This window comes from Cricetulus griseus, chromosome 7 (assembly GCF_003668045.3).
Source record: "Cricetulus griseus strain 17A/GY chromosome 7, alternate assembly CriGri-PICRH-1.0, whole genome shotgun sequence".
Classification (NCBI taxonomy): Eukaryota; Metazoa; Chordata; class Mammalia; order Rodentia; family Cricetidae; genus Cricetulus; species Cricetulus griseus.
In genome coordinates this window covers 67,326,487-67,352,695 of record NC_048600.1, presented here as the reverse complement: position 1 = coordinate 67,352,695, position 26,209 = coordinate 67,326,487, and the positions used below count along the sequence as shown (strand labels likewise).

Sequence of the window (26,209 nt, the reverse complement as noted above, 5' to 3'; positions counted from 1 at the left end):
AGATCTCATAAGGGATGGTTGTGAGCCACCATGTGGTTGCTGGGAATTGAACTCAGGACCTCTGGAAGATCAGTTGGTGCTCTTGACCTCTGAGCCATCTCTCCAGCCCAGTTTAGTTTATTTTTAAAGACAGTCTCCTGGCTGGTCTGGAACTTACTATCTAAATAGACCAGTCTGGCTTTGAACTCGCAGAGGCCCACCAGGCTCTGCCTCTAACTCCCCCGAGTGCTGGGGTTAATCATGAATCCCTGGTTAGCCATGGTTACATGTTGAGACTGTGTCTTCAAACAAACAAAAACAAAAACAAAACAAAACCTCCCAAAAGAGGCTTCCTTGCCTTCTTCAGTTTGGGAAACTTGGGACTCAGCCCGTGTTAGCCCCTTCAGCTTTTCTGGAGCCTGTGTACTCCTCAATTTCCTCTGTCCTATAGAGACATCTTCGTGTCTGTCCTTGTCTGGGTATCTTTGCCTTTTTGCCAACCTGGGGTATCCTCAAGACCCCTTTCCTCACCTAGGGTTGCTTATAGTAGTCCTCTATCACCCATATCCTGACTCTAAAGGCCCTGATAGAAACACTTCACTGATGTTAAAGGTCCCAGGCCTCTGTGCTCACAGGACAGGATCCCTGTCATGACAGTCTTGCAGCCTCTGCCTACATGTCCTGGGAATGCTCCCTGCCTTGAGACTTTCCCCAGAGAACCCCTTGTGGCTCCCCAGGAGAGTTTCCCCTGAACAGAATGACTTCAGGTAGTTGACAAATCTGCTAGGCATCTGGGGCATGGGTGCAGGTCAGGAGACACAGGCACGCTCTTGGCAGTGTCTCCCTTTCCTTCCTTTCAATCTGGATGCTTGTACCACCTGGCAGGGAAGATGCTCCAACTACAGAGCCAGAGGCTGGCCACTAATTTTTGTAACAATGTGGCACTCTACCCCATAGCTCTTCTAGTCTCTGGCTTTACTGTGTGCAGAGATCTCATATAGCCAACAAGTCTCTGGGGATAGCATTCTGGCTGTTCTCTCATGCAAATCCATTGCCTTTGCCTCTTTTATTGGTAGGCAAGTTGTGACCCATGTTGGTCTTCAATTAGGCATTTTCATTTAACTTTAGATCATCTCATCAAAATTATTCCCGAGTTGAACATTCCTGTGTGCACTGTTGATGAGTCTGGGCTCTCAAAGTTCTTGGGTTTCATATCTTTAGACTCTGGGCTCCATGTAGACTAAGCCTGGATACAGAGATGTGTTTTGGAAAACAATGGCTGAACAGAGAGTAGATGTGATTGCAAAAATGTTTTGGCAATGGAACCAAACTGAGGGGTCAGCCCTCCTCTTGAACAGATAATCTGAGCACATGGGGCTCAAACACTTTTTGAGTGGCTTCCTTGGCTTGGGCAGGATGGAGATTTGGGATGTCAGGTGAGACACAATTGCCCGTCCCATTACAGGCGGCAGGTCTTGGAGTGAACTGCGCCATGTGGTGATGGGCACAGGCTTGGGTGGATCCTAGGGCAGTGAGCAGTGGGCAGTTGGTCTCTGTGCTCTGCTTCTTATCACATGATTACGTTTGGCTCAGGCTCAGCGCTCACCACACAGGAAACTACTGGAACTGCCCCTCCCCATGTTAATGAGGCAGATCTAGAAAGTAGAAGCCAGGGGAACTGAGGCTCAGGCTTTGTATGTGGGTAGGTAGATCACAGGAACCCTCATCCAGTGGCTAGGGACTTGAATTGGAGCCAGTTCTGTTGTTCCGAGCCTTTGTATACATTGAAATGGAGTGATGGTGGTGCACACCTTCAGTCCTAGTACTTGGGAGGCATAGGCAGGCGGATTTATGAGTTTGAGGACAACCTGGTCTATGTAGTGAGTTCCAGGACAGCCAGAGCTACACAGAAAAAATCATTTCTGCAAACCAAACCAAACCAAACCAAACCAAACAAAATCTTGGGTCTTGTGTCTGTCAATTCTCACTTTCACAGCTGCTGACAGACTAGCACCAAAAAGGAAATTTCAAGTTTTATTGTAAAATCCTCAGAAAAAGAGCGTTGACAATGACTGTATTTTATGATAATCCGTGAGTCTTTTTTTTGTCAAGTGGTACAGTAAATACATCATGTGTTCAATACCGTGTCATACATCAAAATAAACACAAACTTATTTCAAATGCCACATACTGTTACTGTGTTGGTACAAATTTCTACTAAAGTTGATGTATTAAAAATAATTTATATATATCTTATAAATAAGGAAAAAATTCACATGTGTATAATAATTACAGGCGGCCTTCTGAGAAATACTGATTACAGAAAATATATTTTGGAGTCTACACAACTGCTCAAAAGAATGTAGCCTGCCTCAATGTAAGAGATCCAAGGGTTTTTCTGAGGTGGGGAAAGGATGACTCTCCTGATGGTGTGCAATGGGGTTCCACAACTTGAAGGTCATTCAGCGACACAATAGCGTGAAACGATGTGCGACCACTCCAGCAAAACTTCATGCCCAGTTTCACTTTGGGTCATTTTACACAGCCTTCAGGAAGCAGGGCAGCAGCATTGGGGATTGTGGGAGCCCTTGGAGCCAGGGCAGGGAGGGAGGGTGGAGGAGGCAGGCAGGAGGGTGGGGATGTGGGGTGCTACCACCAGGGGCACAGTGGGTTTGGATCTGGTCGCCTGCAGGCTTGTTTCTCTCCCATCTCTGGAGATGGCATGCTAGACAGTGGATGAGGATACAGGGTTTAGAGACCCCTGCTGGAACTCACAGCCAGCCAATGCCAGTTTTTCTTTTTCCAGAAGGTGAACTGTGGAGAGCAACATGTCACCAAGGCTTGGTGTAGGGGGGCAGTTCATACACAAGGCTTTGTGGGCTGTAGGCAGGATTCTCAAGAGTTGCCTAAGGTAGGGCCATGCTTTCTAGGCCATAAGTGACGTTTAATTGGAACACTAAAGCAGTGAGGCATCATGAGCAGAGGCCACACGATACCTGTATGGTAGGTGGGAAGCTGATGCTCCATCAACTGTCGAGGGAGTGAGCCATGGGAAATGGACTGTAACACAGTCATCAAGTTGAGTTTGGAAAGAAGGGCGCATAAACCGTGACTTTGTGTAAAGAGGGAAAAAAACATCCTAAATATACTGGTGCCAGCTAAAGAAGCCTCACTATGAATTCTGGAAGTCCATTTCTTCTCTCCTTACATATCCCATAATTTCACCCATTATGTTTGGACATCTAGCTGGGAAGTGTAATTTAACCAAAGAGCCAGAGGAGAATGTGGAAGCCTAAGATGATGCTTGCTTATTATCTCCAGGTATCTGCTGGGAAGCTGATGCCCAAGCCCATGGGCCCAGATAAGACACCCAGATCCTCAAGCCAGTGTGGTAACCAGGAAGTGGCTTGCCTTCGACCAGCCGTTTATCATCTTGTGGTGCCCTGCTCCTGTTGGATCTTTTAAGTATCCCACTTGTTATCTTTGTGGCTGTGGAGGGAAACCAAACCTAGGCAGTTAGGGATGTTCTTGAACAAAACCACGTTGCCTTTGTGGTGGCTTGGGAGCAAATGGCAGCATCTGGTCTAATTTGAACCCCCAAAGCAAGGAGCACATGAAGCTGGTATATGACAGAGTTGTTGCTCCTTGGAGGATGAGGGCCATCACAGGGAACTCGGGAGCAGGGGGCCTGGGATACAGGAAGGGAACCAGGAAGAGTGAGTGATGTGGGAAAAGATGGAGAGGGAAGACTGCCTAGCATGAGACTGGGCTGAAATGAAATGTCACCAGCCCTCTCCCTGCTGGACAAGGGTCCCTATTTCTCTAGTTTTCAGCTTCTCACTCTGTAGGACTGAGAACTAGGGTTTGGGCTGTGATTCTGGACAGCAAGGGGCTGTCACTGGGTTCTGATCACACGTGGAGTGGGACTGATGGAGGACTTCGAGTCAGTACTATAGTAGTCTTCCATCATCTCTGGCCTCCTGGGGTGGCATTCTGGGGGTGCTGGGTGCCCAGGAGGAAGATGTGAGGTAGATTGGTGGGTGTGCAGGAGGGAGGGGAATGGCAGCAGTTCCCCAGGAGGCTTGCTTCTGGAGCGGGGAGGGTTGGAGAGAGAGTTGTGGTGCTTGTTAGGGAAGATAGTTCATTATTAGTGGTATTTGAATGAAACACATGAAAAAATGAAGCAACCACACTTTAGCCCATGGTACAAAAATATATCCAGAGTGAATCTGTTTCACATCTCAGTTCTGAGATCTCCCTTAGTTCACAGGTTATTGGTCATCAGACGAACAAGCAGATGCAGCTGTACAAAACCAACTCCTGCTTTGCTGGACGAAGTCTCAGACGTTCCCATGCACTGTGGCAGCAAGTTGCTGCTCTTGGCTCTGTTTGGGGTAGCAAGCAGCCCCCCCACCCCGGTGTTTCCCTTTTGTTGGGAACCCTTTCCTGAACAGAGAGCAGGTGGAGGGGGAGCTAACTCATTTGGGGGGTACAGAGCAGAGGGACTGGACCCCTTTCTTGGTGATGCTCACTTTCTACATGAGAGAATGTGCAGTTTAGCATTAGCATTTGATCCCAGCCATGACTTTAGGCCTTTTCTAGCCACCTCCTGCGATTCAGAAAGGCAGTAGGATATTTGCGTGGCTTGGGGACTGAAGAGATTCTTTACCATATCTATGCATCTGGAGTGGCTGGGTAGGATGTTAAGAGTGAGGACTTTGGGGCAGAAGGAGAACTGGTAGCTTTACTTGCACAGAATTTGTATTTGTTTTCTGGAAGGGAAAGAACAATTGAATGTTTGTGTCATCAGTTCAATGTTAAGAACTATGGATGGGGTTATGTAAATAGCTTTCCTGGTGATTTTCTTGGTTAAACCAATCCTTTCTGGGTAAACAGTTAGCTGTCAATCTTTGTGTTCTTCAGAACAACCCCATTGTTGTTCAGAGGGCTGGGCTTGTTGCAGGAGACCCTGCTCATTGTGTGGCTGGCCATCTTCTGCCAGTGGGTTTTAAACTTGACTCATGAGTCTCTTCTGGCCCCAAAGCAAAGAGGGGGAAGCCAGGCAAGATTTTCCTGTGATCTTCTGCCTTCACTGTGATGTCACTGCCTGTAAGCCATTCTGCTTTTGAGACTCTTGACATCTGGACAAGGCTTCAGGTTTCTGAGTTTTTGCTTCAACTATATCTTGCATTCAGGTCCTTGGACATGTGCTGGTTGTCTCCACTAACTTGACCAGAACAAAATGAAATCTGGGGGTGCCTTCCAGGAATGTGCAGAGATGGGGGACAGTGGCTAAATAGCACTCCTGTTTTCTTCCAGTTTGGTGGACTGGATTGGCCTTTGATTTTGGAATACTTCATCCAAAGAGGGTAGGTACCCTGGCTTTGATGGGCCTTGGGGAGACGCTACTCTGCCTCTTTGAGGCTCAGGGATTTTTCTGCCTGAGGCAGACAATATTGTTCCAAAAGGAGAAATGTTGTGAACATTAGAAGATATTAGTGAATACATATGGGACTCCAGAATCGCAGACCGAGGCAGATAAAAAGGGGCAAGAAGTATCACCATCTAACCCAGTTATGAAGTTGGCTATTAGGCCTCTAAGGTCAGCATCTTCAAACCTCTATGTGTCTTGTTATTACCCAAATCTGAAACATGATAGCACACATAGAAGTAACTGCTGTGGACTGTAAAGGACAGTTGTTTAGTGGACTAAGAGAGAGGAAATGTGGGAGAGACCGGACTAATGGCAGGAAACTGGAGTGAGCAATGGGGGTCAAGCACTCATGCAGGAAGCGGGAGTGAGGTTCAGTCTGTTTTCAAAGTCATGGCCATTGTTGGTAGGCAAAAGTGGCTAAGTTAGCTGAAATGTCTGGGGTAGACCCACTGTCTCAATGCAGTGGGGCTTGCAGAATAATCATTCAAACTAGAAAGCCAATAAGTTTTGGTCACGGACATGGGAGAGGACAGGAACATTCTGGGAAACCTGGGTGGGGATCTCTGACATGGGTGGTCCCCTTGGGCTGGCTGGGTTGTGCCTCTTCCTGATGGCCTGAGAGCCTACTACGGGCAGACAGGAGGGACTGACACAGCCCTTTGTGGTTCTGCACTTTGGAAAGTGTAGATTGGAGTGTGGGCATGAAAACACTTAGGGAAAAGGGCTCTCTTGCAGTGTGGTGACAAGGGCTGAGGCATCAGTGCTGACCACTCGTACAGAAATACAGTCTTAGGACTCTGGATGGATAGCACTCATGGCTTCTGGATTTTGGCACTCAGCCCAGAAGCTGACTACACCTTCCCAGGTGAGCCTGGTCTGCCCTGGGTCTGCAGTTCTGCTGGTACACTAGGTTTCCCTAATAATGTGTTGCCTTTCTACAGTGAAAAGCAGGCACATGGGGTTCAGCTTGGTCTCTTGGGGTCCCAGCATGGGTTTTCTTAAACATGGTGGTTATGGGCTGCACTTGGGCCAACACAATGGTGTGGAGGGCCGCTATTTCTTGGATGTCTATTTTTTCTGCACATGAAATGTACGGTTGGGAACCCTCTCCCCTCAGAGACTTGGCCTAAGGCAGGGAAGAATATAACCGGACCTTGGAGAGCATCTTTCTGTGTCCTCAAATTTAAGATTATAAAAAAATTAGTTTTAATCAAAAAATTCCAAAATAAAGCAAGTGATTTCCCCATCTCCCAAGGTGTAGTAAGTTTCAGAGGCTCTCCCTCAGGGGCATAGCACTCAGCTGGAAAAGCAAGCAAGCAGCGTCCAGGATGGAGCAAGTGAGATCCCCAGCAGGGGTAGAAGACTAGTCCACTAAGAGGGACAGCCCTGCTCAATCCTGTTGCCCCAGGCCACTCCTTCAGGACACTGGCTGGGGCTGGCAGGTTAGGGTAATGACTATGTGAAGGCAATCGACGGAAGTGTCAGCCTGGGCAGCAGGATCCCTCGGTTCTGTGGTGTCCCCAGGCGACGTGGTGTGCAACCAGGAACAGAGATGATTTCCTTGCACACAGCAGCATGTGTTCTCATTACAGCTCAAGGCATTAGTCATACTTCTGATTGGAAACCCCCCCATCTTGGTTGAAGCGCATACCTTATACTAGGGAACTTGCAAGGAGATCAGTGTTGAACCACAAAGCGAAGTACAGGGTTTTTTGTCTGTGAAATGTACAGTGCGCCTGGTTGGGGCTGTGGTGTCAGGACTGAGGTGGTGCTCCTGGACCCAAGGTTCCATACAGGACCGTTTCATACCTCCCCGACCCACACCACTGTGGCCACACCCTTTGTGCCCGACACCTCGCATCTCAGGGCGTTTTGTCTCCCGTTGATTAGGAACAGCGACTCTTGAGCTGGCGTTAGGAGGTACTGTCCAAAGAGCCCACTGTCCCTCAGGATTCTGCGGGGTCCGCCCCAGGGTGGGGCTGGCCCAGTGGGTGGCTCCTTTAAGTTCTTCAGCCTGCCCATTTTCCCGGTAGACAGCTCGAGGAACAGCAGGTCTGGCTCCTTGTCGAGAGTGGCATAGACGTTGTACTGATTGCCTTCAGTGAAGGAATGCTGAAATGCCAAGTCTGAGATGCCTGGGTTTATTTTTAGGTCATATAGGGTCTGGATTTCCCCCCGTACTGTGACCTCCTGCACGTGCATCCAGGGGCCCTTGTTGGAGACACTGACGATGAAGCGTCCATCAGAGGACACGTGGGGGGTGCCTGTGATGTCAGTGTTAGGGCCCAGCACTGAGTCTGTGACACTGTCGATGAGCAGCTGTGGGCCTGTGGAGGTAGGAGTGTCCTGTTGGCATTGCACAAAGAAGTAGCCACCCAGGTGGGTATGCGCCATGGCTTGAGGCATGCAGCCATGGTGCTTCAGGCTGATAGTCTTGAGGGGCAGCAGAGTCTCCAGGTCAACTTTGTGGACAGCAGAGTCAGACTTGTTGAAGATGAAGCCAAACCTGGGAGGGAGAGCAAGGAGGTCAGAGAGCAGGAGGCCACTGTGGGGGGCAGGAGATCTGTCATCTGTTTTAAATAATGGTATTCTAACCCTTCAGTCATCTAATGGTTTATTAATAAGATCTATCATTCTGCAGGGGACACCTCCTGTGTCAGTTATCTGTACTATTCAGCCATGTACAGTTGAGTACAAATGTCCATGGATTTGTGTGTTTGCAAAGCCACTCATCTTTGGAGAAATGTTTTTGAAGGGCATAGCAAAGACCCTCAATGGCTTCTCTTTGGGAGGTCCCTTTGGATCACTCCCTAGTGTTAGCTGGGGTGGGGATCTGGGCTTGTAGGACTTGGAGAAAAAGACTGATCCTTGCCCGACTGTCATAAGGACACTTATCAATCAGCCTGCTTGTGAGCTGTCTGGAAAGTCAGAATTTGAAGACACAGATGCAACTAAGCAAGGACAGAGTTCCTATTTGTAATCCTGATGTTGGGGGAGGAGTGCACAGTGTGGTCTCCCCTCTGGCATCCATGTTGTAGGCAAGAAGAATCTTGGGCAACTTTTGCCCCAGACACCACGTGGTCTGGTGGTGCTGTGATGACCTTTCACTACAGAGCCTAGGACCAAATGCTTTCCTCTGTGAGCAGGGACTTTAAAGAGCGCTGTCTCTTCCCAGGGCAGCTGGGAAGATCGGATCCCAGAGGGAGCTCAAGCAGATGGGACTTGATCTCATCTGACTTTCTGAAATTCTGTTGGAGACTGACTGCAAGTACAGAAGGTCTGACTCCAGGTGGGACTTCCCCAGAGATCTGCTCCTTGAGTGTGTTGCTCACAAAGGCCTTTGAGGCTGAATGCATGCACCTAAAGGAATAGGAGAAATCTGTTTCTGTAATTTCCTTTTGGAAAAAAAAAAAGGTATCTTCAGGGTGGGCAAAATTTCCCAGACATTGACTTTAAAGCATCCTTAAAGAACTAGAGGGAGAAAAACGATGCTCTTAAAATGAACTTGAACTTAAAAGCCATTCAGGAGCATCTGTGTCTGCACTACTCCTGGCTGGATCCAGCAGCCTGGTGGGGTCTCCTGCCTGCATTCAAGCTCTGAGGCTCTGCAAGGAAGGGGTTCTTAGAGAGGCTATTGTCCTCTTTAGGTTCCCAGCATCAGCATGCAAAAATGAATCGTTTCTGAAAATAGTGTCTGATGTCAGTTCACAGAGGCATATATAGTGAGGTCTTTGGGGTCTTGATGACAGCAGGAGACATTTGCAGAGCCTGTGGGTGCCCTATAAATGAGGAAGGAAGGGGAGTGGCTCTGGGAAGTGTGAACTTTTTTTAATTAGAATGTATGCTTAGCAGGGCGACCAGGTTCCTCTGGGTATTTCTCTCTCTCTCTCTCTCTCTCTCTCTCTCTCTCTCTCTCTCTCTCTCTCTCTCTCTCTCTCTCTGTGTGTGTGTGTGTGTGTGTGTGTGTGTGTGTGTGTGTGTGTGTGTGTGTGTGTGTGTACTTCTCTATCCAAAGGCAGATCAGGGAGTACTGGGAGGGCTAGAGGGGAGCATGGCTGTCCAGGCAGATGAGGGGGGTTGAGCACAGCCAGCCAGGGGCATGGCGGACCAGTTCTACCTGATGTGGTTGATGATGAGATTTGTTGGGGGTATAAAGAAGTCGTCCACTCCTGCAAACGGTGTTCGGATGAGGTGTTGGCCCTGGCCAGCGCTGGCTTCAGTGATCACCTGTAACAGAGAGAAGTTCTTGTGGGGGCCCATTCAGGAGGGGGCTGAAGATAAGGACATGGACATGTTCAGCTGTAGACCCCACAGATGGGGGGTAAACCCTAGTAACTGGGAAGGGACAGATCTAGGAGCTGTTTGGGAACGTGAAGATCAGGCACCTGTCCTTCCCAGAGGAGGAAGTGAAGGCCCTGACTGGCCACCCCTCCCTGGCCTGACCTGGCAGTCTGCTTCTTGTCAACCTGCAGGAGGACAGGGTGAGGACTTAGGGAATGGTGCTGGGGTTTCCAAGGAAAATTCCCTTCCTAGTAAGGTAACATGCTCAGAGACAGCTCCTTCCCTACGAAGGACTTGTAGTGTTTGCATCTCTGCTCACCCTCAGGGCAAGAGGGAGATAGCTTGAACAATGGACTGTTATACTAGGAGATTATTGAACAGACTTAGTCTTTTTGTGTGCTTGTGTGGGGCAAGCATGTCTGTGTGCACAGGTGTGCATATGCTAGTGGAGGCCAGAGGTCAACCTTGGTTGCAATTTCTCATGTCCTGTCCTCTTTGTGTGTTTGAGCCAAGATCTCTCACTGATCTGTAACTCACCACATAGGCTGACTGGCTGGCTAGGAAGCCCAAGGGACCTGCCAGTCTCTACCTTCTCAGCACTGGATTACAAGTGTGTATCACCATGCTTGGCTTATTTTTTTAAATGTGGGCTCTGGGGATTGAACTCCAGTCCTCATGCTTGCATGACAGGCACTCTGACTGAGCCATTCCCCTAATCTGGAATTTATTTTCTTTGATGCTAGGTGCCTCTGCATGATTTTCTGGGAACTTGTCCTCTATTGCTCTCAGAATGTGGAGACCCCAGAACTAGTGAGAGAAAGCAGGCATCCTGTAAGGCTGTCACTCAGGCCATGATGACATTTTGCAGTGTGACTCTGGCTGTACTAAAGGCACTTGCTTCTTCATGTAAAGATGTTGGTGCCACACTTTGCACAAACTGGAACATGGCTGCCTCCGTTTCCCCTCAGGTAATGCTTTCTTCCCTGTAGACTTGGCAGAAATCAAGCAGATCCACCCTCTTGTGTGTGTCCCTGATGTGTTGGGTCAGGGCAAGGATAGCTAGGTGGCAGGAGAGGTTAGACAGGGGAGTCAAAACTGGGTGCCCTGTGTGAAGCCACTTGGCTAAGGGCTAACCAAGGCAGCTGTGACTCCCTGTCTTCTGTACCATGGTCATTGTTCTGTAGGTTCTAGGCCACTGCCTAGAAAGAGGCACACCACTACACTATAGTGTGGACTTGGCCAGCTCACAGGCAATTTTAGTTCAAGGGCACTAGGGATAGGAAGCTGACCCTCAACTCTCAACCAGGAGAGGAAACATTGCACCACCTGCCCCTGATCATGGCAGTAGCAGAAAGGACCTAGGATTCTTGCAGCCCAATGCCAGCCTACAGGACAAGGGCAGCCTCTGGTGGGGCCTGCTGAACACACAGCTTGAAACACTGAGCACTTTTGCCTTTTAGGAAAGGGACTGCCTCTGGCTTTCACTTTCATGACAAAACAAACAGCAGCTGGCTTGCCTGCTCAGGCAGGTTTGAGGCTGGAGTCTTTGTGTACCTCCATGCTAGCCTTGCGGGTGGGAGATGTCAGCAGGCCAGATGCTGGACCAGAGGGATGCATGCTGTGATTTCTAGTCTCTGAGTGGCTTTGAAGTTTCGTGGAGCGTATTTTCCTGTGATTTTTCTATTTAACAAATGGCAGGATGGTGCTTTCTTGACAAGTTCGTGGGAGAAAAGCTCATAGAACTGGGCATTAAGAAAACACAAGGATTAGACACTAGACCTAAGAGAATCTCTGAGAAACATGGCCGAGAATTCCAAGGCAGTATGCAATCGCTGCTTGATACCAGGCCTGTCATTTTAGCTTATAATAGAGATGGAAAATTACAGGCTGTCATCGGTCAGCGCCACTCACGCTTCACCACCCTGACACCCTATATTCAGAGGTGGCTTCATCAAACACAGTATCATGGACCATTGAGCCGATGCAGTATGTCAACCTTATTTTTCTGAGCCCTGTGGTTTTTCTTGCCCTGGTCTTGTGTCCTAGCACGTAGCTGTGCCCAGAGATGCCACAAGATAATTCTGAAGATCTCTGGGTCTGTGGGCTCAGTTCAGGAGAGATACACAGATGGCATGGTAGCATGGTTACCTGGATAGGAGGTGGCAAGAAGGCTGAGTATTTCTCTTAAATGAGTGGACAATGCCAGCTGAGAAATAACATCTAGAGGGACAAGACAGAGGCCACTAAAAGTCTGACTTGGGCTCAGAACTGTGTAGAATTTGTGATGATACCTTATGGTCAAAACTGGTTGCTGAGGAGAGGGAGGGATGAGCTTCATGCATGGACCCACTTCCAGAGAGCCAGGGCAAACTTTATCAAATCCCTGAATAATGACTACCTAGAAGGAATGGTTGAATGCTTCAAATGCTTTTCCAGTATCAACAGTATGATCTTTGCCCACACCTATAGCCTTTTTCACTGTGTGTGTTTTGGATTTGGGGTAGAGGGGCCTTGTTCTATAGTCCAGGCTGGCCTTGAACTTCCAAACTTCCTGTCTCAGCATCCAGAGTTTTGGGGTCATAATTGTGCATGGCCATGTATAGCTTTTCATCTGTATCTAGGAACACTTTTTTGTAGGTTGCTTAAAAAAGTGTGCATGTGTGTATGTGCGTGTGCGTGTGCACACACAAGGCAGAAGAGGGCATCAGATCTCTTGGAGCTCAGATGGTAGGTGGTTGCAGCTTCCTGATGTGGATACTGGGAACCAAACTCGGGTCCACTGCAACAGTGGCAAGGACTCATTTTATAAAACCTTTGACATTTTCCTTAGATGAATAAAATACTTTTGTGTCTATATGCATGGGAAAGAATTCTACTAGATGTAATGCTTCCTATATATTGAACTCGGCTGCTTTGTCTGTGTTGATGGGTTTTCTCATGTGTTATTTTCTCTACTTGGTATGTACAATTTTGGCCCATCTTTGATCAAGCTGTATTATATTTAATCAATGCTTTATGCATTTAGTTACATTGTCGGGCACATAGCTATTCATCATCATGAAAGTCTTTCCTGCTGTTCTCAGCTTTTAAATTTGAAGCCACCTCACCCGGTACTTGCATTCCCTCTCATGAGCATCCCTTTGATCAACTGTTATCACTGTTTCAAGTCTTGAGGCCTCTCCTTTTATTACTTTTACTGTGTTTCTTTCATGTCTCCCCCCCCCCCACTTTGGTAATGGAGACTAAACTTAGGACCTTGTATGTGGTAGGAAAGCATTCTGGCATGGAGTTGCATTCTAGCCCCTTTAATTCAGAAATGCATGCATGTACATATGTAGGTCAGAGGCCAGCCTTGGGTGGTGTTACACCCTCCTTTTAAAAATTAAAATATATTTTAAATATTTAATTTTGTGCACGACTATTTTGCTTGCTCACATGGATATATACCATATGAATGCCTGGTTCCTGCAGAGGTCAAAAGAGGGTATCAGATCCCCAGAACTGGAGCTATGGATAGTTGTGAGCTGCCCTGTTGCTGGGTACCCCCCTGTGGATATGGGGGGTCAGGTCCCAATGTTTGGACCACAGGCCCTTTACTGACTGAGCCATCGCTCTGCTCCACTTCTTTTTCTTTTTTGAGGCAAGGACTAAGTTGCTCAGGCTGGCTTTGAACTCACTTTACTGTCCAGGCAGGCCTTGAACTCATGGCCCTCTCTTCTTTATCTCCTGAGTAACTGCAATTATAGGTCAGTGTCACTAGAATTGGCTTTATATTTCTTAAAAACAAATCATTTCTAATGTTTTTCTTTTTGAAGTCCAATCAAGTAATTATATTTATTTATGAATGACAAGGTCTCTCTCAAGTAGCCCAGGGTAACCTCAAATTCACTGTGGAGTGGAGGCTGACCTTGGCCTCCTGATCGTCTGCCTCTACTTCCCAAATTCTAGATTACAGGCATATACCACCATGTATGGAAGATACAACCACAGTTTTCTGTGGTGCTGGGGATGGAATCTGGGGCTTTATGTATGTCAGGTAAGCACACTACTTATAGTCACATCCCTATCACATCTTTGCCTTAAAAAAAAATTAAGCAGGCTGGGAGGGATGGTTCAGGGGTTCAGAGCACTGGCTGCTCTTTGAGAGGACTGAGTTCAATTCCCAGCACCACATGATGGCTCACAAATATCTATGATTCCAGTTCTTGTCTGACATCCTCAAACATATATATGTAGGGAGACAACGTAACCACGCGTAAGGGCTGGCTACAGGTGTGCCTGACAGGTGTGGTCAAGGTGAGGTCAGAGTGACATGGCATGGGCTCTTAAGCGACCATGAGCACATGGAATGGTCTCTTCCCCTTTGGCTGCCCCTTCTCTCTGGCCTCCCTGCCTTGCTGCCCCTGGGCACGCTCTGGCTTGTGTTTGGCTGGTATTTATCTAAATAAGGGTATCTTGAATCTACAAGCTTTTTCCTTCATATATATATGCAAAACAATGCACATTAAAAAAAGAATTCTAGACAGGCGGTGGTAGCACACACCTTTAATCCAGCACTTGGGAGGCAGAGGCAGGTGGATCTCTGTGAGTTCAAGGCCAGACTGATGTTATAGAGTGAGTTCCAAGACAGCTAGGATTGTTACACAGAGAAACCCTGTCTCCAAAAACCAAACCAGTCAAAAACTAAAAAGAGTTATCGGAGAAATAGGATATCCATGCTCCAACATTTTCCCCACCCTTCTTATCCCAAGAAAGTGAGACTTGCATTTTTACTTTGCCCCGCCTCCACCCACTCTTGATTTCAGTAACGTTACAGTTATTATATTTTTATTTTTCTTTCAGTCCCCAAGTCTCCAGCTTTATTTCCAGGTGTGTTCTGCCTCTGCCCTCTCTTAAACCTTCTCTCCTCTGTCCCTCACTGCTGTCTCCTTTCTCTCTACACTGTGATAATGTCTCTGGTCCAGTTCATCTGACACCTTCAGGCTTCTTTAGTGCTGAGGCCCTGGGTGCTCACACACATCCTCTTGTCTTCCTGGGTAAGTGCTGTCTTTGCTGGGACAGGATTATCAAAGTTCAACTTTTTGCTCTTTCAGTCACATAGACATCATTTGTGGTCTTCAGGTACTGTTAGAGGTGAGAAGTCTAATGTCAACCTGATTGTCTTTAATGGGCGATGTTTTTTTTTTTTTTTTTTTTCCCCCAGCCCCACAGGGTTTCCCTTGTCAGAGTTTCCTTTCTTGGAGTTCCAGAATTTTGCTAAAAAGTAGCAAGAAGACATAGTACTTCATCACTTTGGACTGGAGTTTGTAGCACTCTCTTTGAGAATGAGTGTATGTGCACATACTCGCATAACATGGCACATGTGTGGGGCAGAGAACAATTTTGTGGAGTTAGTTCTCTCCTTCCACATTTATACGGCTTCTGGGGATTCGAACCCGGGCTTTTAGGATTGTGTGGCAAGCATGCTTACTCTCTTAGCCCTAGATCTTATTGAATCCACATGATTACAGTTCTTTTTTTGAGACAGGGTTTTTCTGTGTAGCCCTGGCTGGCTTGGAACTCACTTTGTAGACCAGGCTGGCCTCCAACTCAGAGACTCTGTGTGCACCACCGCCCGACATGGTTACTGTTCTTTAACTCAGCAATTGTATTCCAAATTTGTTTGATTTCTTTCTAGATAGTCTTGCTGTATCACCCTGGTTTTTCTGGAACTCATAGGCATCCTTCTGCCTCTGCTTCCCAAGTGCTGGGATTACAGGTGAGTAGTTCCATGCCTAGCACATTTAATGCTTGATTCTCTTCTAACTGTGACCCTTCCCTCTCTGAATGTTAAGGGATCCTGTTCCACATCTCCAAATCTTCATAGGTTTTCCATTGAGGAAGATTTTCTTTTTCTTTCAGGTTACTTCATAAAGATGCGTTCTCTCTCTCTCTCTCTCTCTCTCTCTCTCTCTCTCTCTCTCTCTCTGAAGTTTTGAACTGGAAAGCTGGTTTCATTCATTTTTAATTGAAATAAGACCAATTTTCTGGTAGTTCCTCATTGGGTTTCATTCTTAGCATTCTCAGGAGATTTGTCCCCATTGTGATTTAGTTGTGCGATGTCCCCCATATGCTTATGGGTTTGAACACTTGATCTCCATCTGGAGATGCTGTGTTGGGAGGTGTTGCACCACTGGAGAAAGTGGGCTGCTGGAGGGAGGGAGGACCTTGACAAGTACAGCCTGACTTTGTTTACTGTACCCAGTCTGCATCCTATCCACTGAAATGTGAGCAGGCAGCTGTCCCTTCCCACTGCCACACCTGGGAGGCATTCCTGCTGCTGTGCCTTCTCTGCTGTGACAGACAATTCCCACAAGCAATTCAGAGGGCATTTAGTTACAAAGAAAAATGAGTAATACAGTTCCCCACAGTTCATTTTCTGTTCTAAATGACCTTTATTTAGGCTCTTAGGACCTTTGGCAAGCTCTTTTGATGTGGTCAGATTCACTGGACCTGGGCCTGGGCCTGGTATCTTTCCAGCAAGGGCCGAGAGGAGAAAAAGGCAGAGTTGTCTTCATTTACTTCTGTGGGTTCTAAAGATATTCAACCCTAGTGGCTCAAATCATTGGTCTGCATGTAATGAGTTAACTCCTCCCTGTATGCAAATGGTTCTGTGTACTATTTTTAGGACAGTCAGTTGACCATCAAGTGACTTTTCATAGGACTTAGTTGGATCCCTGTGGAGAGAGGCAGGGACAGGCACATCCAATACCAGGTAATGTCAAACTTCCCTAGCTGGTGTGGGGAGGTTTCCTACAGATCAGCAGAGCCCAGCCTCTTCTCAGGAGTCAGGAAGTATAGTATAGGGGCTACAGAGCCTTGCTGTGTGGGCCAGGATCATGGGCAAATCACTTAACTATCTGTGGCCCAGCACTTTGTGAGCACTTAGTCTGTGTGCTTTCTCTGTGGATTTAAGCATGTGGGGTGCTGCTCCTGTTGGTTGGTTACAACTATAGTTTCAAGGAGTCTGTTTCCACCAAATTCATGTTGGGGCATGTCCTCCAATGCTGTGGTGTTGAGAGGAAGCAGGACCTTCTCTGGTTCTATTAGATCATGAATCTCTATTTTTCCTGAAGGGATTAATGCAGTCCTTCTAGGATGAGTGAGTTCTCACAAGAATGGGAGTGTTGTGCCTTCCTCTTCACCATTGGCACGTGTCCCCATTCCACAAACATCTGCTTCCCTTTTCTACATGCCAACCATGATGGCAGCCAGCACTGCTGCCTGTGCTCTCTCATCAGAAGCTGACCAGATAGAGCTTCTTGGTCTTAGATGAAACCATGAGAGAAAATAGACCTTTTCCTTTATACATCACCCAGCTTCAGGTATTTTGTTATAACAACAAAAAGCAAATGGAAAGAGCCCACATTTGTGACTTGATTTAACACTATTCTCTAGATGGTCTGTTCATTCAAAGGAGAAGAAAATCTTGTCTTCCTTTTCATTCTCTGGACTCCAGAGGGCTTGTCCTATTTGACCCTAAGAGTTACTGACTCAGGAGAAGCAGGTATTGGGGGTGGGGGGAGTGCTGGGTAGGAACTAGGTTGTCATGAAATTAGAATTGACCATTTTACATTGTTTTCAGTAGTAGCCCTGGTTGAAGATACCCTGTGTATTGCCTAATAGGAGCATTACTCGGAGGCTGTTTCTAGTTTCCATTTGTCGATATAATAAAATGTAGGGACTTAAAGCAATTTGGGGAAGAAAGGATTTATTTGGCTAACACTTCAGAGTCACAGTTCATCTTTGAGGGAAGTCAAGTCTAGAAGTCAAGCAGGAGCCTTGGGTCTACTGCTTGCTGGCTTGGGTACAGGCTCATACTTGGCTAGCCTTCTTACACAGCTTAGAACCACCTGTATAGGGGATGGTGCCTCCTACAGTGGGCTGGATCCTCCTACTTGAATTAACAATCAAGACTATTCACCCATGGATATAATTACAGGCCACTCTGCTCTAGACAATTTCTCAACTGAGAGTTTCTTCTCAGATGGACAGGTAAAACTTACTGTTTTCTGCTTTCTTCTTGAGCCTTTATGGAAACAGTTTGGATAGTTCGTCACCCAGGGAAACATGAAACAATTTTTTTTAATTGAAACAATCCTGCTATTGGCTGTCAGCTTCAACATGCTCTACATACCTGCAGGCTTGGTTGGGACTTGTGCATGTCCCCCCAGCTCAGGACCCACACTTGGTCATGGGACTTGTCATAGGACAGCTTAGCTGGCAGAGGGTCCACACCTATGGACTTGAAAAGAAATAGTGACAAGTTGGTCATTGCTGAGGCTAACCTGATGTTCATTCTGGACTTCTGGAGTTGGGAAGCTGGCCTCAAACCCTAGCCAATAATCCCAATTGGACACCCAGTGTAGAGGCCTTCCCAGGGACTTTGTCCTCAGAGGACAAGGGACTCAATGAGTTGTCTTCTTGAAGAATTTAGTTTCTTGCTCATATCTCACCTAAAGTATCCTAGGTCCAACTTGGAAAGAGACTGAGCACAGAGTTAGTAAGACTTCCACCCAAGAGCCAGCTCTGTGGGACTCTTTTTAGTCTTCCTAGAAGTCTTGGGGAGCCTCTTGGACCCTCAGCATCCACCTGGGTTCTGGTGAGTAGTTGGTCATTTCCTACGATCATCTGAGGTAGATTTTGAGACCACCTGTTGCTATCCAGCTCTTACCTTTGTTCTACTCTGTGCAGCCTCTGTTGTACATCCATCAGTTGAAGGTGCTGGACTCGGACTACAGCATCAGGCAGACGCATGCTGCCTTTTTAAATTGCAGCACCTGAAATTTTGCTACCTGCTGAGGTGATAGCTTCTCCCTAGGCCCTGTCACAACAGTGCTCTTTTCTTCTTCTACTGTAGACTTTAAAAAAATTATGTGCACGTTGCATGTGAGTTCAGGTGCCTGAGGAGGTCAGAAAAGAGGGCTTTGGACCCCTGGAGCTGGAGTTACGGGTGGTTGTGAGTCACCTAATGTGGGAACCAAACTCAATTCCTGTGCCAGATCGACAAGCACTCTTAACTGCTGAGCCATCTCTCCAGCCTCACAGTGTAGTTTTTATGTTACAAAACTGTTCCTTGAGGATTATGTTACTGGACTATGTACCACCAGCTTTTCTCATAACCACTATGCTCAGTGAAGATGTGGACAGAGCTCCTCTGCCATCTTTTCTGCCCATTTGGCTACCAAGTTTGATACCTTCAAATCCATATGGATGAGCCCTGTCTTAGGGTTACTATTGCTGTGATGAAACACCGTGACCAAAACAACCTGGAGAGGAAAGTGTTCATTTGGCTACACATCCTAACCACTCTACATCATTGAAGGAAGCCAGCACAGGAACTCAAACAAGGCCAGGAACCTGGAGGCAGGAGCTGATGCAGAGGTCATGGAGGGTGCTGCTTACTGGCTTGTTCCCCATGGCTTGCTCAGCCTGCTTTCTTATAGAACCTAGGACAACCAGTCCAGGGATGGCTCCACCCACAATGGACTGGGGCCTCCCCCATTGATCACCAATTAAGAAAATGACCACAGACAACTTGGGTACCTTCTTATGGAGGCATTTTCTCAATTGAAGCCGCCTCCTCTCAGATGGCTGTAGCTTTCTGTCAAGTTGATGTAAAACTAGCCAGCACATGTCCCCAAAGCCCCACTTTCTCCACTTCATTCACCACCACAACTTATACCATATCAGCATAATTTCTGAAAATTCACTTTCATCCATATTCTAGTCTTTTTAGTCCATGGGGAAAAGTGGCCATCTCTGTCCACATTGGCCCAAGCTTCACTAAATAACTGTCTTTTGAGCCCTCTACCCACTTCTCATTTTCTATGTCCATCACTGTGGTGAGGTGTCCTACATCTCCTCAAAAGTTCATTTGTCTTTTCATGACCCTCCTCTTAGCATTGTGGACTTTGTGTTCATCGCTCCCATTTAGAAATACTCCATTGACCTCCCTGGTTTCTCCACTTCTCTGGACTAAGAGTTGGTATGTCCTGGATCGCCTCAGTTGAGGACCTCACCCTAATGTGTAGAACTGAACTTGGGATTTCACTCCCTGCTGAAAGGGGTTTCTTCTTTTTTCTGCATTGTCACCAAAGTCTCACTTCTCTTCCTTATTCTAATTGATAGCACCCACCCAAGTCCTAGGGAGAGTCTCTAATTACTTTTCTAGCCTTGACTGACCCTCAACATCGATATAGCCTCCTGTGAGCCCGGCATGTCTCCCCACTTCCTGGACACTGCTTTCACTATTTGTGGTCAACGCTCACTCTCGTCTGGACTGGTTTGGAATCACCCATGAGGCGCACCTGGAGCTATGCTTTTGAGCATGTTTCTGTAGAGCAGAATGTGGGCTGCACATTCCACAGACTGGGCCTCAGGCTGATTGAAAAGGGAAAAGGAGAAGGCATTCTGAGCACCAGCGTTCATCTCTCCTTCCTGACTGTGGACTCAAGAAGACCAGCCACTTCCCACTGGAGATGCTTGCTGCTGGGACGGACTGGACCCTCTGCCTTCAGTTGCTTCTTTCAGGTATTCAGCCACACCAACAAGACAAGTAACCAGTACATTTACCAAAGGCCTTGGCATCCAGCACTGCCATGATCCTACTTGGAGCTTTGCCTTCCACGGTAACACTACCCTCTGAGGACTTTAATGGCTGAGCCACCTCTCCAGCCCTTGATCTTTCTCTTTAAAGAGCCTTCTCTCTCGAAGGCGTCTCATTTATCTGCCCTCCTCACTGCAAGTTTCCTTGGTGTTCAGACAGTAGCCATTGTCCTCCCTCCTACCTAATCCCTTCTTGTGAGATTTCATGCTTCTACTCAGTGCTGTGAAAGAGGGAGTTGAAGAGCTAAGCCAAAAGTTTATTAAACTCAGAATGGGATTTTCCATAGTCTCACTGTGCTGAGCAGCTGAAGTCTGGCAGGAGCGAGAGCCTGAGTTAAAAGCCCCAGGATTAGGGGAGCAGATTTGGCCCTCGAGAAATTTTAAAATGATCAACTTGCTACTCTTTCTGCCTGGCAGATGAAAGGGAAAATCCTTTCCAATGGATGACAGCCATTTAAAGACTTTACACCTTAAAAATATGTAGAATGTTTGGATTAAAAAAAAATCACAAGGCATTTCAAGAGGCAGAGGTCTTTTTACTATTCAAAAATCATAACGTGAAGGGCCACAAGAAGGCAATTAAGAGTTTATATGAAACCGGTAGGTGGTGGCACATGACTTTAATCCCAGAGCTGTGAAGGCAGGCCAGTCTCTGTGAGTTCAAGGCCAGTTTGGTGTATAAAGCAAGATGTAGGACAGCCAGGACTATTGCACAGAGAAACCCGGTCTCAAAAAGCCAAAAACACAAACAGCAACAATAACAAAAAGGAATTTATATGAAGTTGGGAACTAAATAGCAAATTTGAAGGTAAAAATGAATTCTCTGATATATTAATAAACAGGCAAACCCATGTTAGATGAAGGAGAAGGTAGGATTAGCAAACAGAAAGATGCATTGTAGGACATGCAAAACAAACAGGAGAGAAGACACGTGAGATCCAATGGGGAGGCAAATCATTTTGAAACAGGGTCCTAAAGAAGAAAGTGAGCACAATACAGCAGAATTTTTGTTTTTGTTTTTGTTTTTGTTTTTTCAAGACCGGGTTTCTCTGGGCTTTGGAGGCTGTCCTGGAACTAGCTCTTGTAGACAAGGCTGGTCTCAAACTCAGAGACCCACCTGCCTCCTGAGTGCTGGGAGTAAAGGCATGTACTACCACTGCCTGGCAAGACAGCAGAATATTTAAAGACACAATTGCTGAGAATTTTCCCATCTGTTAAATGTTAAGTCCACAAACTTAAAAGCCTCTGGAAACGTTGAATCAGAATAAATACAAAGATCACCATATGAGAAACATGGCAGTTAAAGCACTAACCAAAGAGGAACTCAGAGAAGAAGAGAGGGAAAATGCAGTTGGCCTAGCAAGGAACCACAATATGGATGGCATCTTAAAATGCTGAAGGAAAATAACTGTCATCTAGAATTATTCAGAAATAAAGAGAAAATATTTTCACTTCAAATAAAACAGATCTGTTGCCAGCAAAAGAACTACTAAAAATGACCTCATTCTAGCACTTTGGAGGCTGAGGGAGGAGGGTTGTGAGTTTAAGGCTATGGAGTGAGACACTGTCAGAACAACTCCAGCCTACCTCAGTAATAAAGTGGACTAGAAAGTAAATATAAGGGCAAATATCAGTTAGTGTCTGGATATATGTATTTATATACAGTAATAATACATAATTATAAAAAGGCAGGAGGAAGGGTTAAAGGACTTAGTGTTTTAATATTATTGAGGAGTTGAAGTGATTGTGATGGCTAGTCTTAAACTTTATTGTTGTGGATAAATTTATTTATTTATTTATTTTTACTTTTGAGACAGGGTTACTCTGTACTGCTTTGGAGGCTGTCCTGGAACCAGGCTGGCCTCGAATTCACAGAGATTTGGCTGTCTCTGCCTACCAAGTACTGCGATTAAAAGCGTGCACCACCACCCGGCTTTGTTGTGGGATAATTGTACACTGTGAAGAGGTATTGCTGTGATGGGTAATAAAGAGTTGAACAGCCAATAGTGAGGCAGGAGAGATAGGCGAGACTTCCAGACAGAGAGAGGAAGAGGATGATTGAGGCTCAACAGGAGGCTCCATGGAAACGTGGGACAAGCTTAAGCTAAGGCTGAGCTTTCATAATAACAAGTCTCTGTTATTTGGGAGCTGGTGGCCCAAAGGAAAGTCGTCCTACACTTTATATTTGACATAAGTTAGACTCATCTGGGAGACGGGAAGCTTGGGTGCATCTAGGTCAGATTATCTTGATAATTGAGGTGGGAAGTCCCTCCCATTATAATAGCACCATTCTCTAAGCAGGGGATCTGGGATAGGAGTGGACAAAGTGAGCTAAGCACTGGCATGCCTTTACTAATTCACTGTTTTCTGCTCTTTAAAAATTATTTCTACTTTATACGAATATGTGTTTTTGTCTGCATGTATATATCAGAACTCTGGGAGCTTGAGTTACAGACAATGGTGAGCTTCCTCGTGGGTGCTAGTTAGAGCCCAGGTCCTCTAGAAAAGCAGCCAGGACTCTTAACCACTGAGTTGTCTTTCCAGCCCTTGTCTCTGTTCTTAACTGTCAATATAATGTGACTGGCTGCTTCAGCTTCCTACACTTGATTCCTTGCAATAATGAATTGTAATCAGAATTACACTTTCTCCCTTAAGTGAATTTGTCAGAGTATATTAGCATAGCAGCAGAAAGGAAACTAAGACATGAAGTAACAATTTATATGAGATAGAATCGGCATAAGGATATTATGTTATAGTCTCTTTGATACTAATAACATTGAGTACATCTTCAAAAAATAATAGAGAAAAAATAGAACAAATCTTTGGCAAAGCCAAAAGCAAGCCACATAAACAGGATAAATAAAAGGTAAGAAAGATGATAGAAACATTGAACTATACAAATTATATTAAATATTAATGGGTCAAATATTTTAAATAGAAGACTAAGATTGTTAGACTAGATAAAACTTAAATGTTATGAAAGAAGATCTTAACTATAAGGCATAGAGAGGTTGGAAAGTAAAAGGATAGAAAAATCATAGCATGAGAATGCTAATTAAAATATGATTTAGATATACTAACATTATTGAAAAACAGATTCAGAACATTACCAGAGACAAAAAGGAATATTTTGTGGGGTAAAAAGAACCTTTCCCCTAGAAAGAGACTATAATCTTAAATAAAAATGGATAGAACATTTAGAAGTAGGTAACTCTACAACATACCTCAGCAGTTGATAGACCAAACAGACAAAACGAATCACCTGAGAAAGGCGATCTGAACAGCACAATGAATCAACTTGACATAACTGACACATATTAAATAGCTCATCTAACACCAGAATACATGTTCCCGTAAAGTAAACACAAAACATTTATCAAAGTTGATCATGAGCTCTGTTTTAAAATAAGCTTTAGTATACTTGAAAAGATAAAAATTACTCAGTGTGTTCCCTGACCATGGGAAGCAGTTACAAAAAGAGAAACTGAAAACCTGTTGTATGTACGAGGAAAAAAACCACCTCCCTGGCTATATCAAATGTTCTTCACAGGGGCAGGAGAGAGACCACTCTCCTGGTTGGTTTCAGGTTAAGTTTCTATTCACAGTCCTTCAGTGGTTGGTCATCAGTCCAGTCTCACACTTAGCTTTCACCTTTCTCCTCAAACCTCCAGTCCCTGGCGATAATCTCCCTTCTTGTTTCAATGAAAGAAAGTAATCTACCTCCTGCCCCTGAATTGCCTGTTTGTACCCAGTGGAGGAATTCTCTTGGAGTCCACTAGAATTGTCTACTATGAGGATGCATAGGAAGAGTTTGGAAAGTTACTCCTATTAGCATACACATTCTGGGATAACTTTTCCTTGGCCACTCCTTCATTTTTATACTCTTAGCTTTACATCAAAATCCCTCTATAGAGTTGCCTATACCCCTCTGCCAAACTCTCTCCCCTATCATTCTGACTTGAGCCCCCTTCTCCAGGGTTGCCTTGACCGTTGGCATCCTAGCTGTTATAACTAAGGTGGCCTATGATGAGGTAAGATGAAATCCAATGGCTGTTTTTCAGATTTCCTAACATCCAAAGCAATACTTGACATCAGAGGCCACAAATGCCTTCTGGAGACCCTCTGCCTGTGAAATACCACCTGCCCCAGGCCTTCTTCTCCTTCTCCAGATACTCCTTAGATGTCTCTGCTTCTTGATATTCAAATGTGAGAGAGCCTCAGGCCTTCATCCTTGACCTCTTCTGTCTGCATACACTGGGTGATCTCAGCCAGTTTTCTAGATTTAATCAGGCCATGGGGTGATGATGCTCAAACGGACAGCTCCAGCCTCCTCCTTCCCTTTGACCTTAGACCTGTTTACTTGACATAGCTACTTAGATCTCTGACACCATATTTCATCTCCCATCTTCTCTATGCTCTACACTCTGCCTTGAAATGCATCTTGCTTTAATCCTTGCATATTCATCTGTGGCAGAGGAAAATTTGAACTCTCCCTTACATGGATACTTGTGATTGCAGTCAGGGTCCATTTGAATCTTTCAGGATCTCCTGACTTGAAAAAAATCCTTAGCCATATCTATACTATCCCCTTTGCTATATAAGGCAATAGCCAGTTTCCTGGGATAGAATGTCTTTGGGCCCATTATTTACTCTATTAAAGACTATAAATGATATAACCACTCTATGCTCAAGCTCCCCTCACCAAGCCTTACATTTAACCCATCAGAAAGCATTTTAGGAAGGCTGGGGAGATGGCTAATCGTGCTTGCTACTTTTCCAGAAGACTGAAGCTAGGTTCCCAGTACTGAAGTAGGCCCATGACACCTGTAACTCCAGCTACAGGGGTTTGATGCTTGCATGCACATACACATAACTAAAAATAACCAAGTGAATCTGCTAATTTCGCATCACGGCCCTCTGAAGCTGCTCCCACAGTCTGTGTCTTATGTGGCATCTAGATCTCAGTTTCTGTTCCGCTCCAGAGTGAGAACCAATTTGAAGTAGTCACATTAATCCTGGGTTTCCACAGTTCTTACAGCACCCCAAAACTCTGCTTTGCATTCCACCTCCCTGCCTAAAATCTCATGCTGGGGACTTCAGTACAAACCTTCATGGCTAATTTTTTAAATATACAATAGTGCTGGGTGCACAGTGATAGAAACTTGATAGACGACTACACAGCATCTCTCCCCAGTCGAAGTCCTTCTCACAGGATCTGGGGAGTGTGCACGCAGCAAGTGCCCCAGGATTTCAAGTCTTTCCCCACTTCTTCCAAGAGCTATTACCTGTAAGACTTTTTGGGCTTGAACATCGACCACGAGGACTCTGTTCAGTGCTGGCTGGGCCACGTAGATGTACCGGTTCCTGACATTGACTGCGGATGCCCACTGGCAAGGCTGGGTGGCATCTCCTTCCCCATGAGGACAGATTTCTTCCTGTAAGGAGATAGATAGCCATGTAACATCTCTGGGTCCCTATCCCTTAACCCTCTTGGATTCCTTTTCTTCTCTCTTCTCAAACTCCTTGGGGTGCATACATGAACATGGCATGCAAGCCCTGCCATGTCACTAACTTCTTACTTGACCCTCATCTTTATCAAGGTCAACACTATGTCACCGAGTGCTCAGTTTGCAGATCTTTCTATGTTGAATGGCTCAGGGCTCATCCCTGGATTTCTTCTTTGAAGTCTATTCCCTTGTTTAATCTCATTGAAACCTACAGATTTAGGTACTCTCTGCACACTTACCACTCCTAAATCTGTGTGATATGTGTGTTCATATGTACAAGTTTTCACAATGCCTGTGCAGGCCACGTCATTCCCCCCAGTGCTGACCATCTTATTTTTCTATTACTATTTTTGAGATAGGG

At 45.8% G+C, this 26,209-nt stretch overlaps 1 protein-coding gene across 2 annotated transcripts in view; it reads right to left on the bottom strand.

The window, feature by feature from the left end:
- Positions 1-2,032: 2,032 nt before the first annotated feature.
- Fstl4 (follistatin like 4) overlaps positions 2,033-26,209 on the bottom strand; it is a 684,516-nt gene continuing 660,339 nt past the window's right edge. The window contains exons 14-17 of one of the 2 annotated variants that reach the window (XM_035447503.1): positions 25,627-25,776; positions 17,871-17,978; positions 9,531-9,640; positions 2,033-7,919 (exon numbers count right to left, since the gene is read on the bottom strand). In XM_035447503.1, coding sequence (XP_035303394.1) covers positions 7,217-7,919; positions 9,531-9,640; positions 17,871-17,978; positions 25,627-25,776 — 1,071 coding nt within the window. In that variant the 3' untranslated portion in view covers positions 2,033-7,216. The remainder of the gene's footprint in view (positions 7,920-9,530; positions 9,641-17,870; positions 17,979-25,626; positions 25,777-26,209) is intronic. The other variant, XM_035447502.1, reaches the window with a different exon arrangement.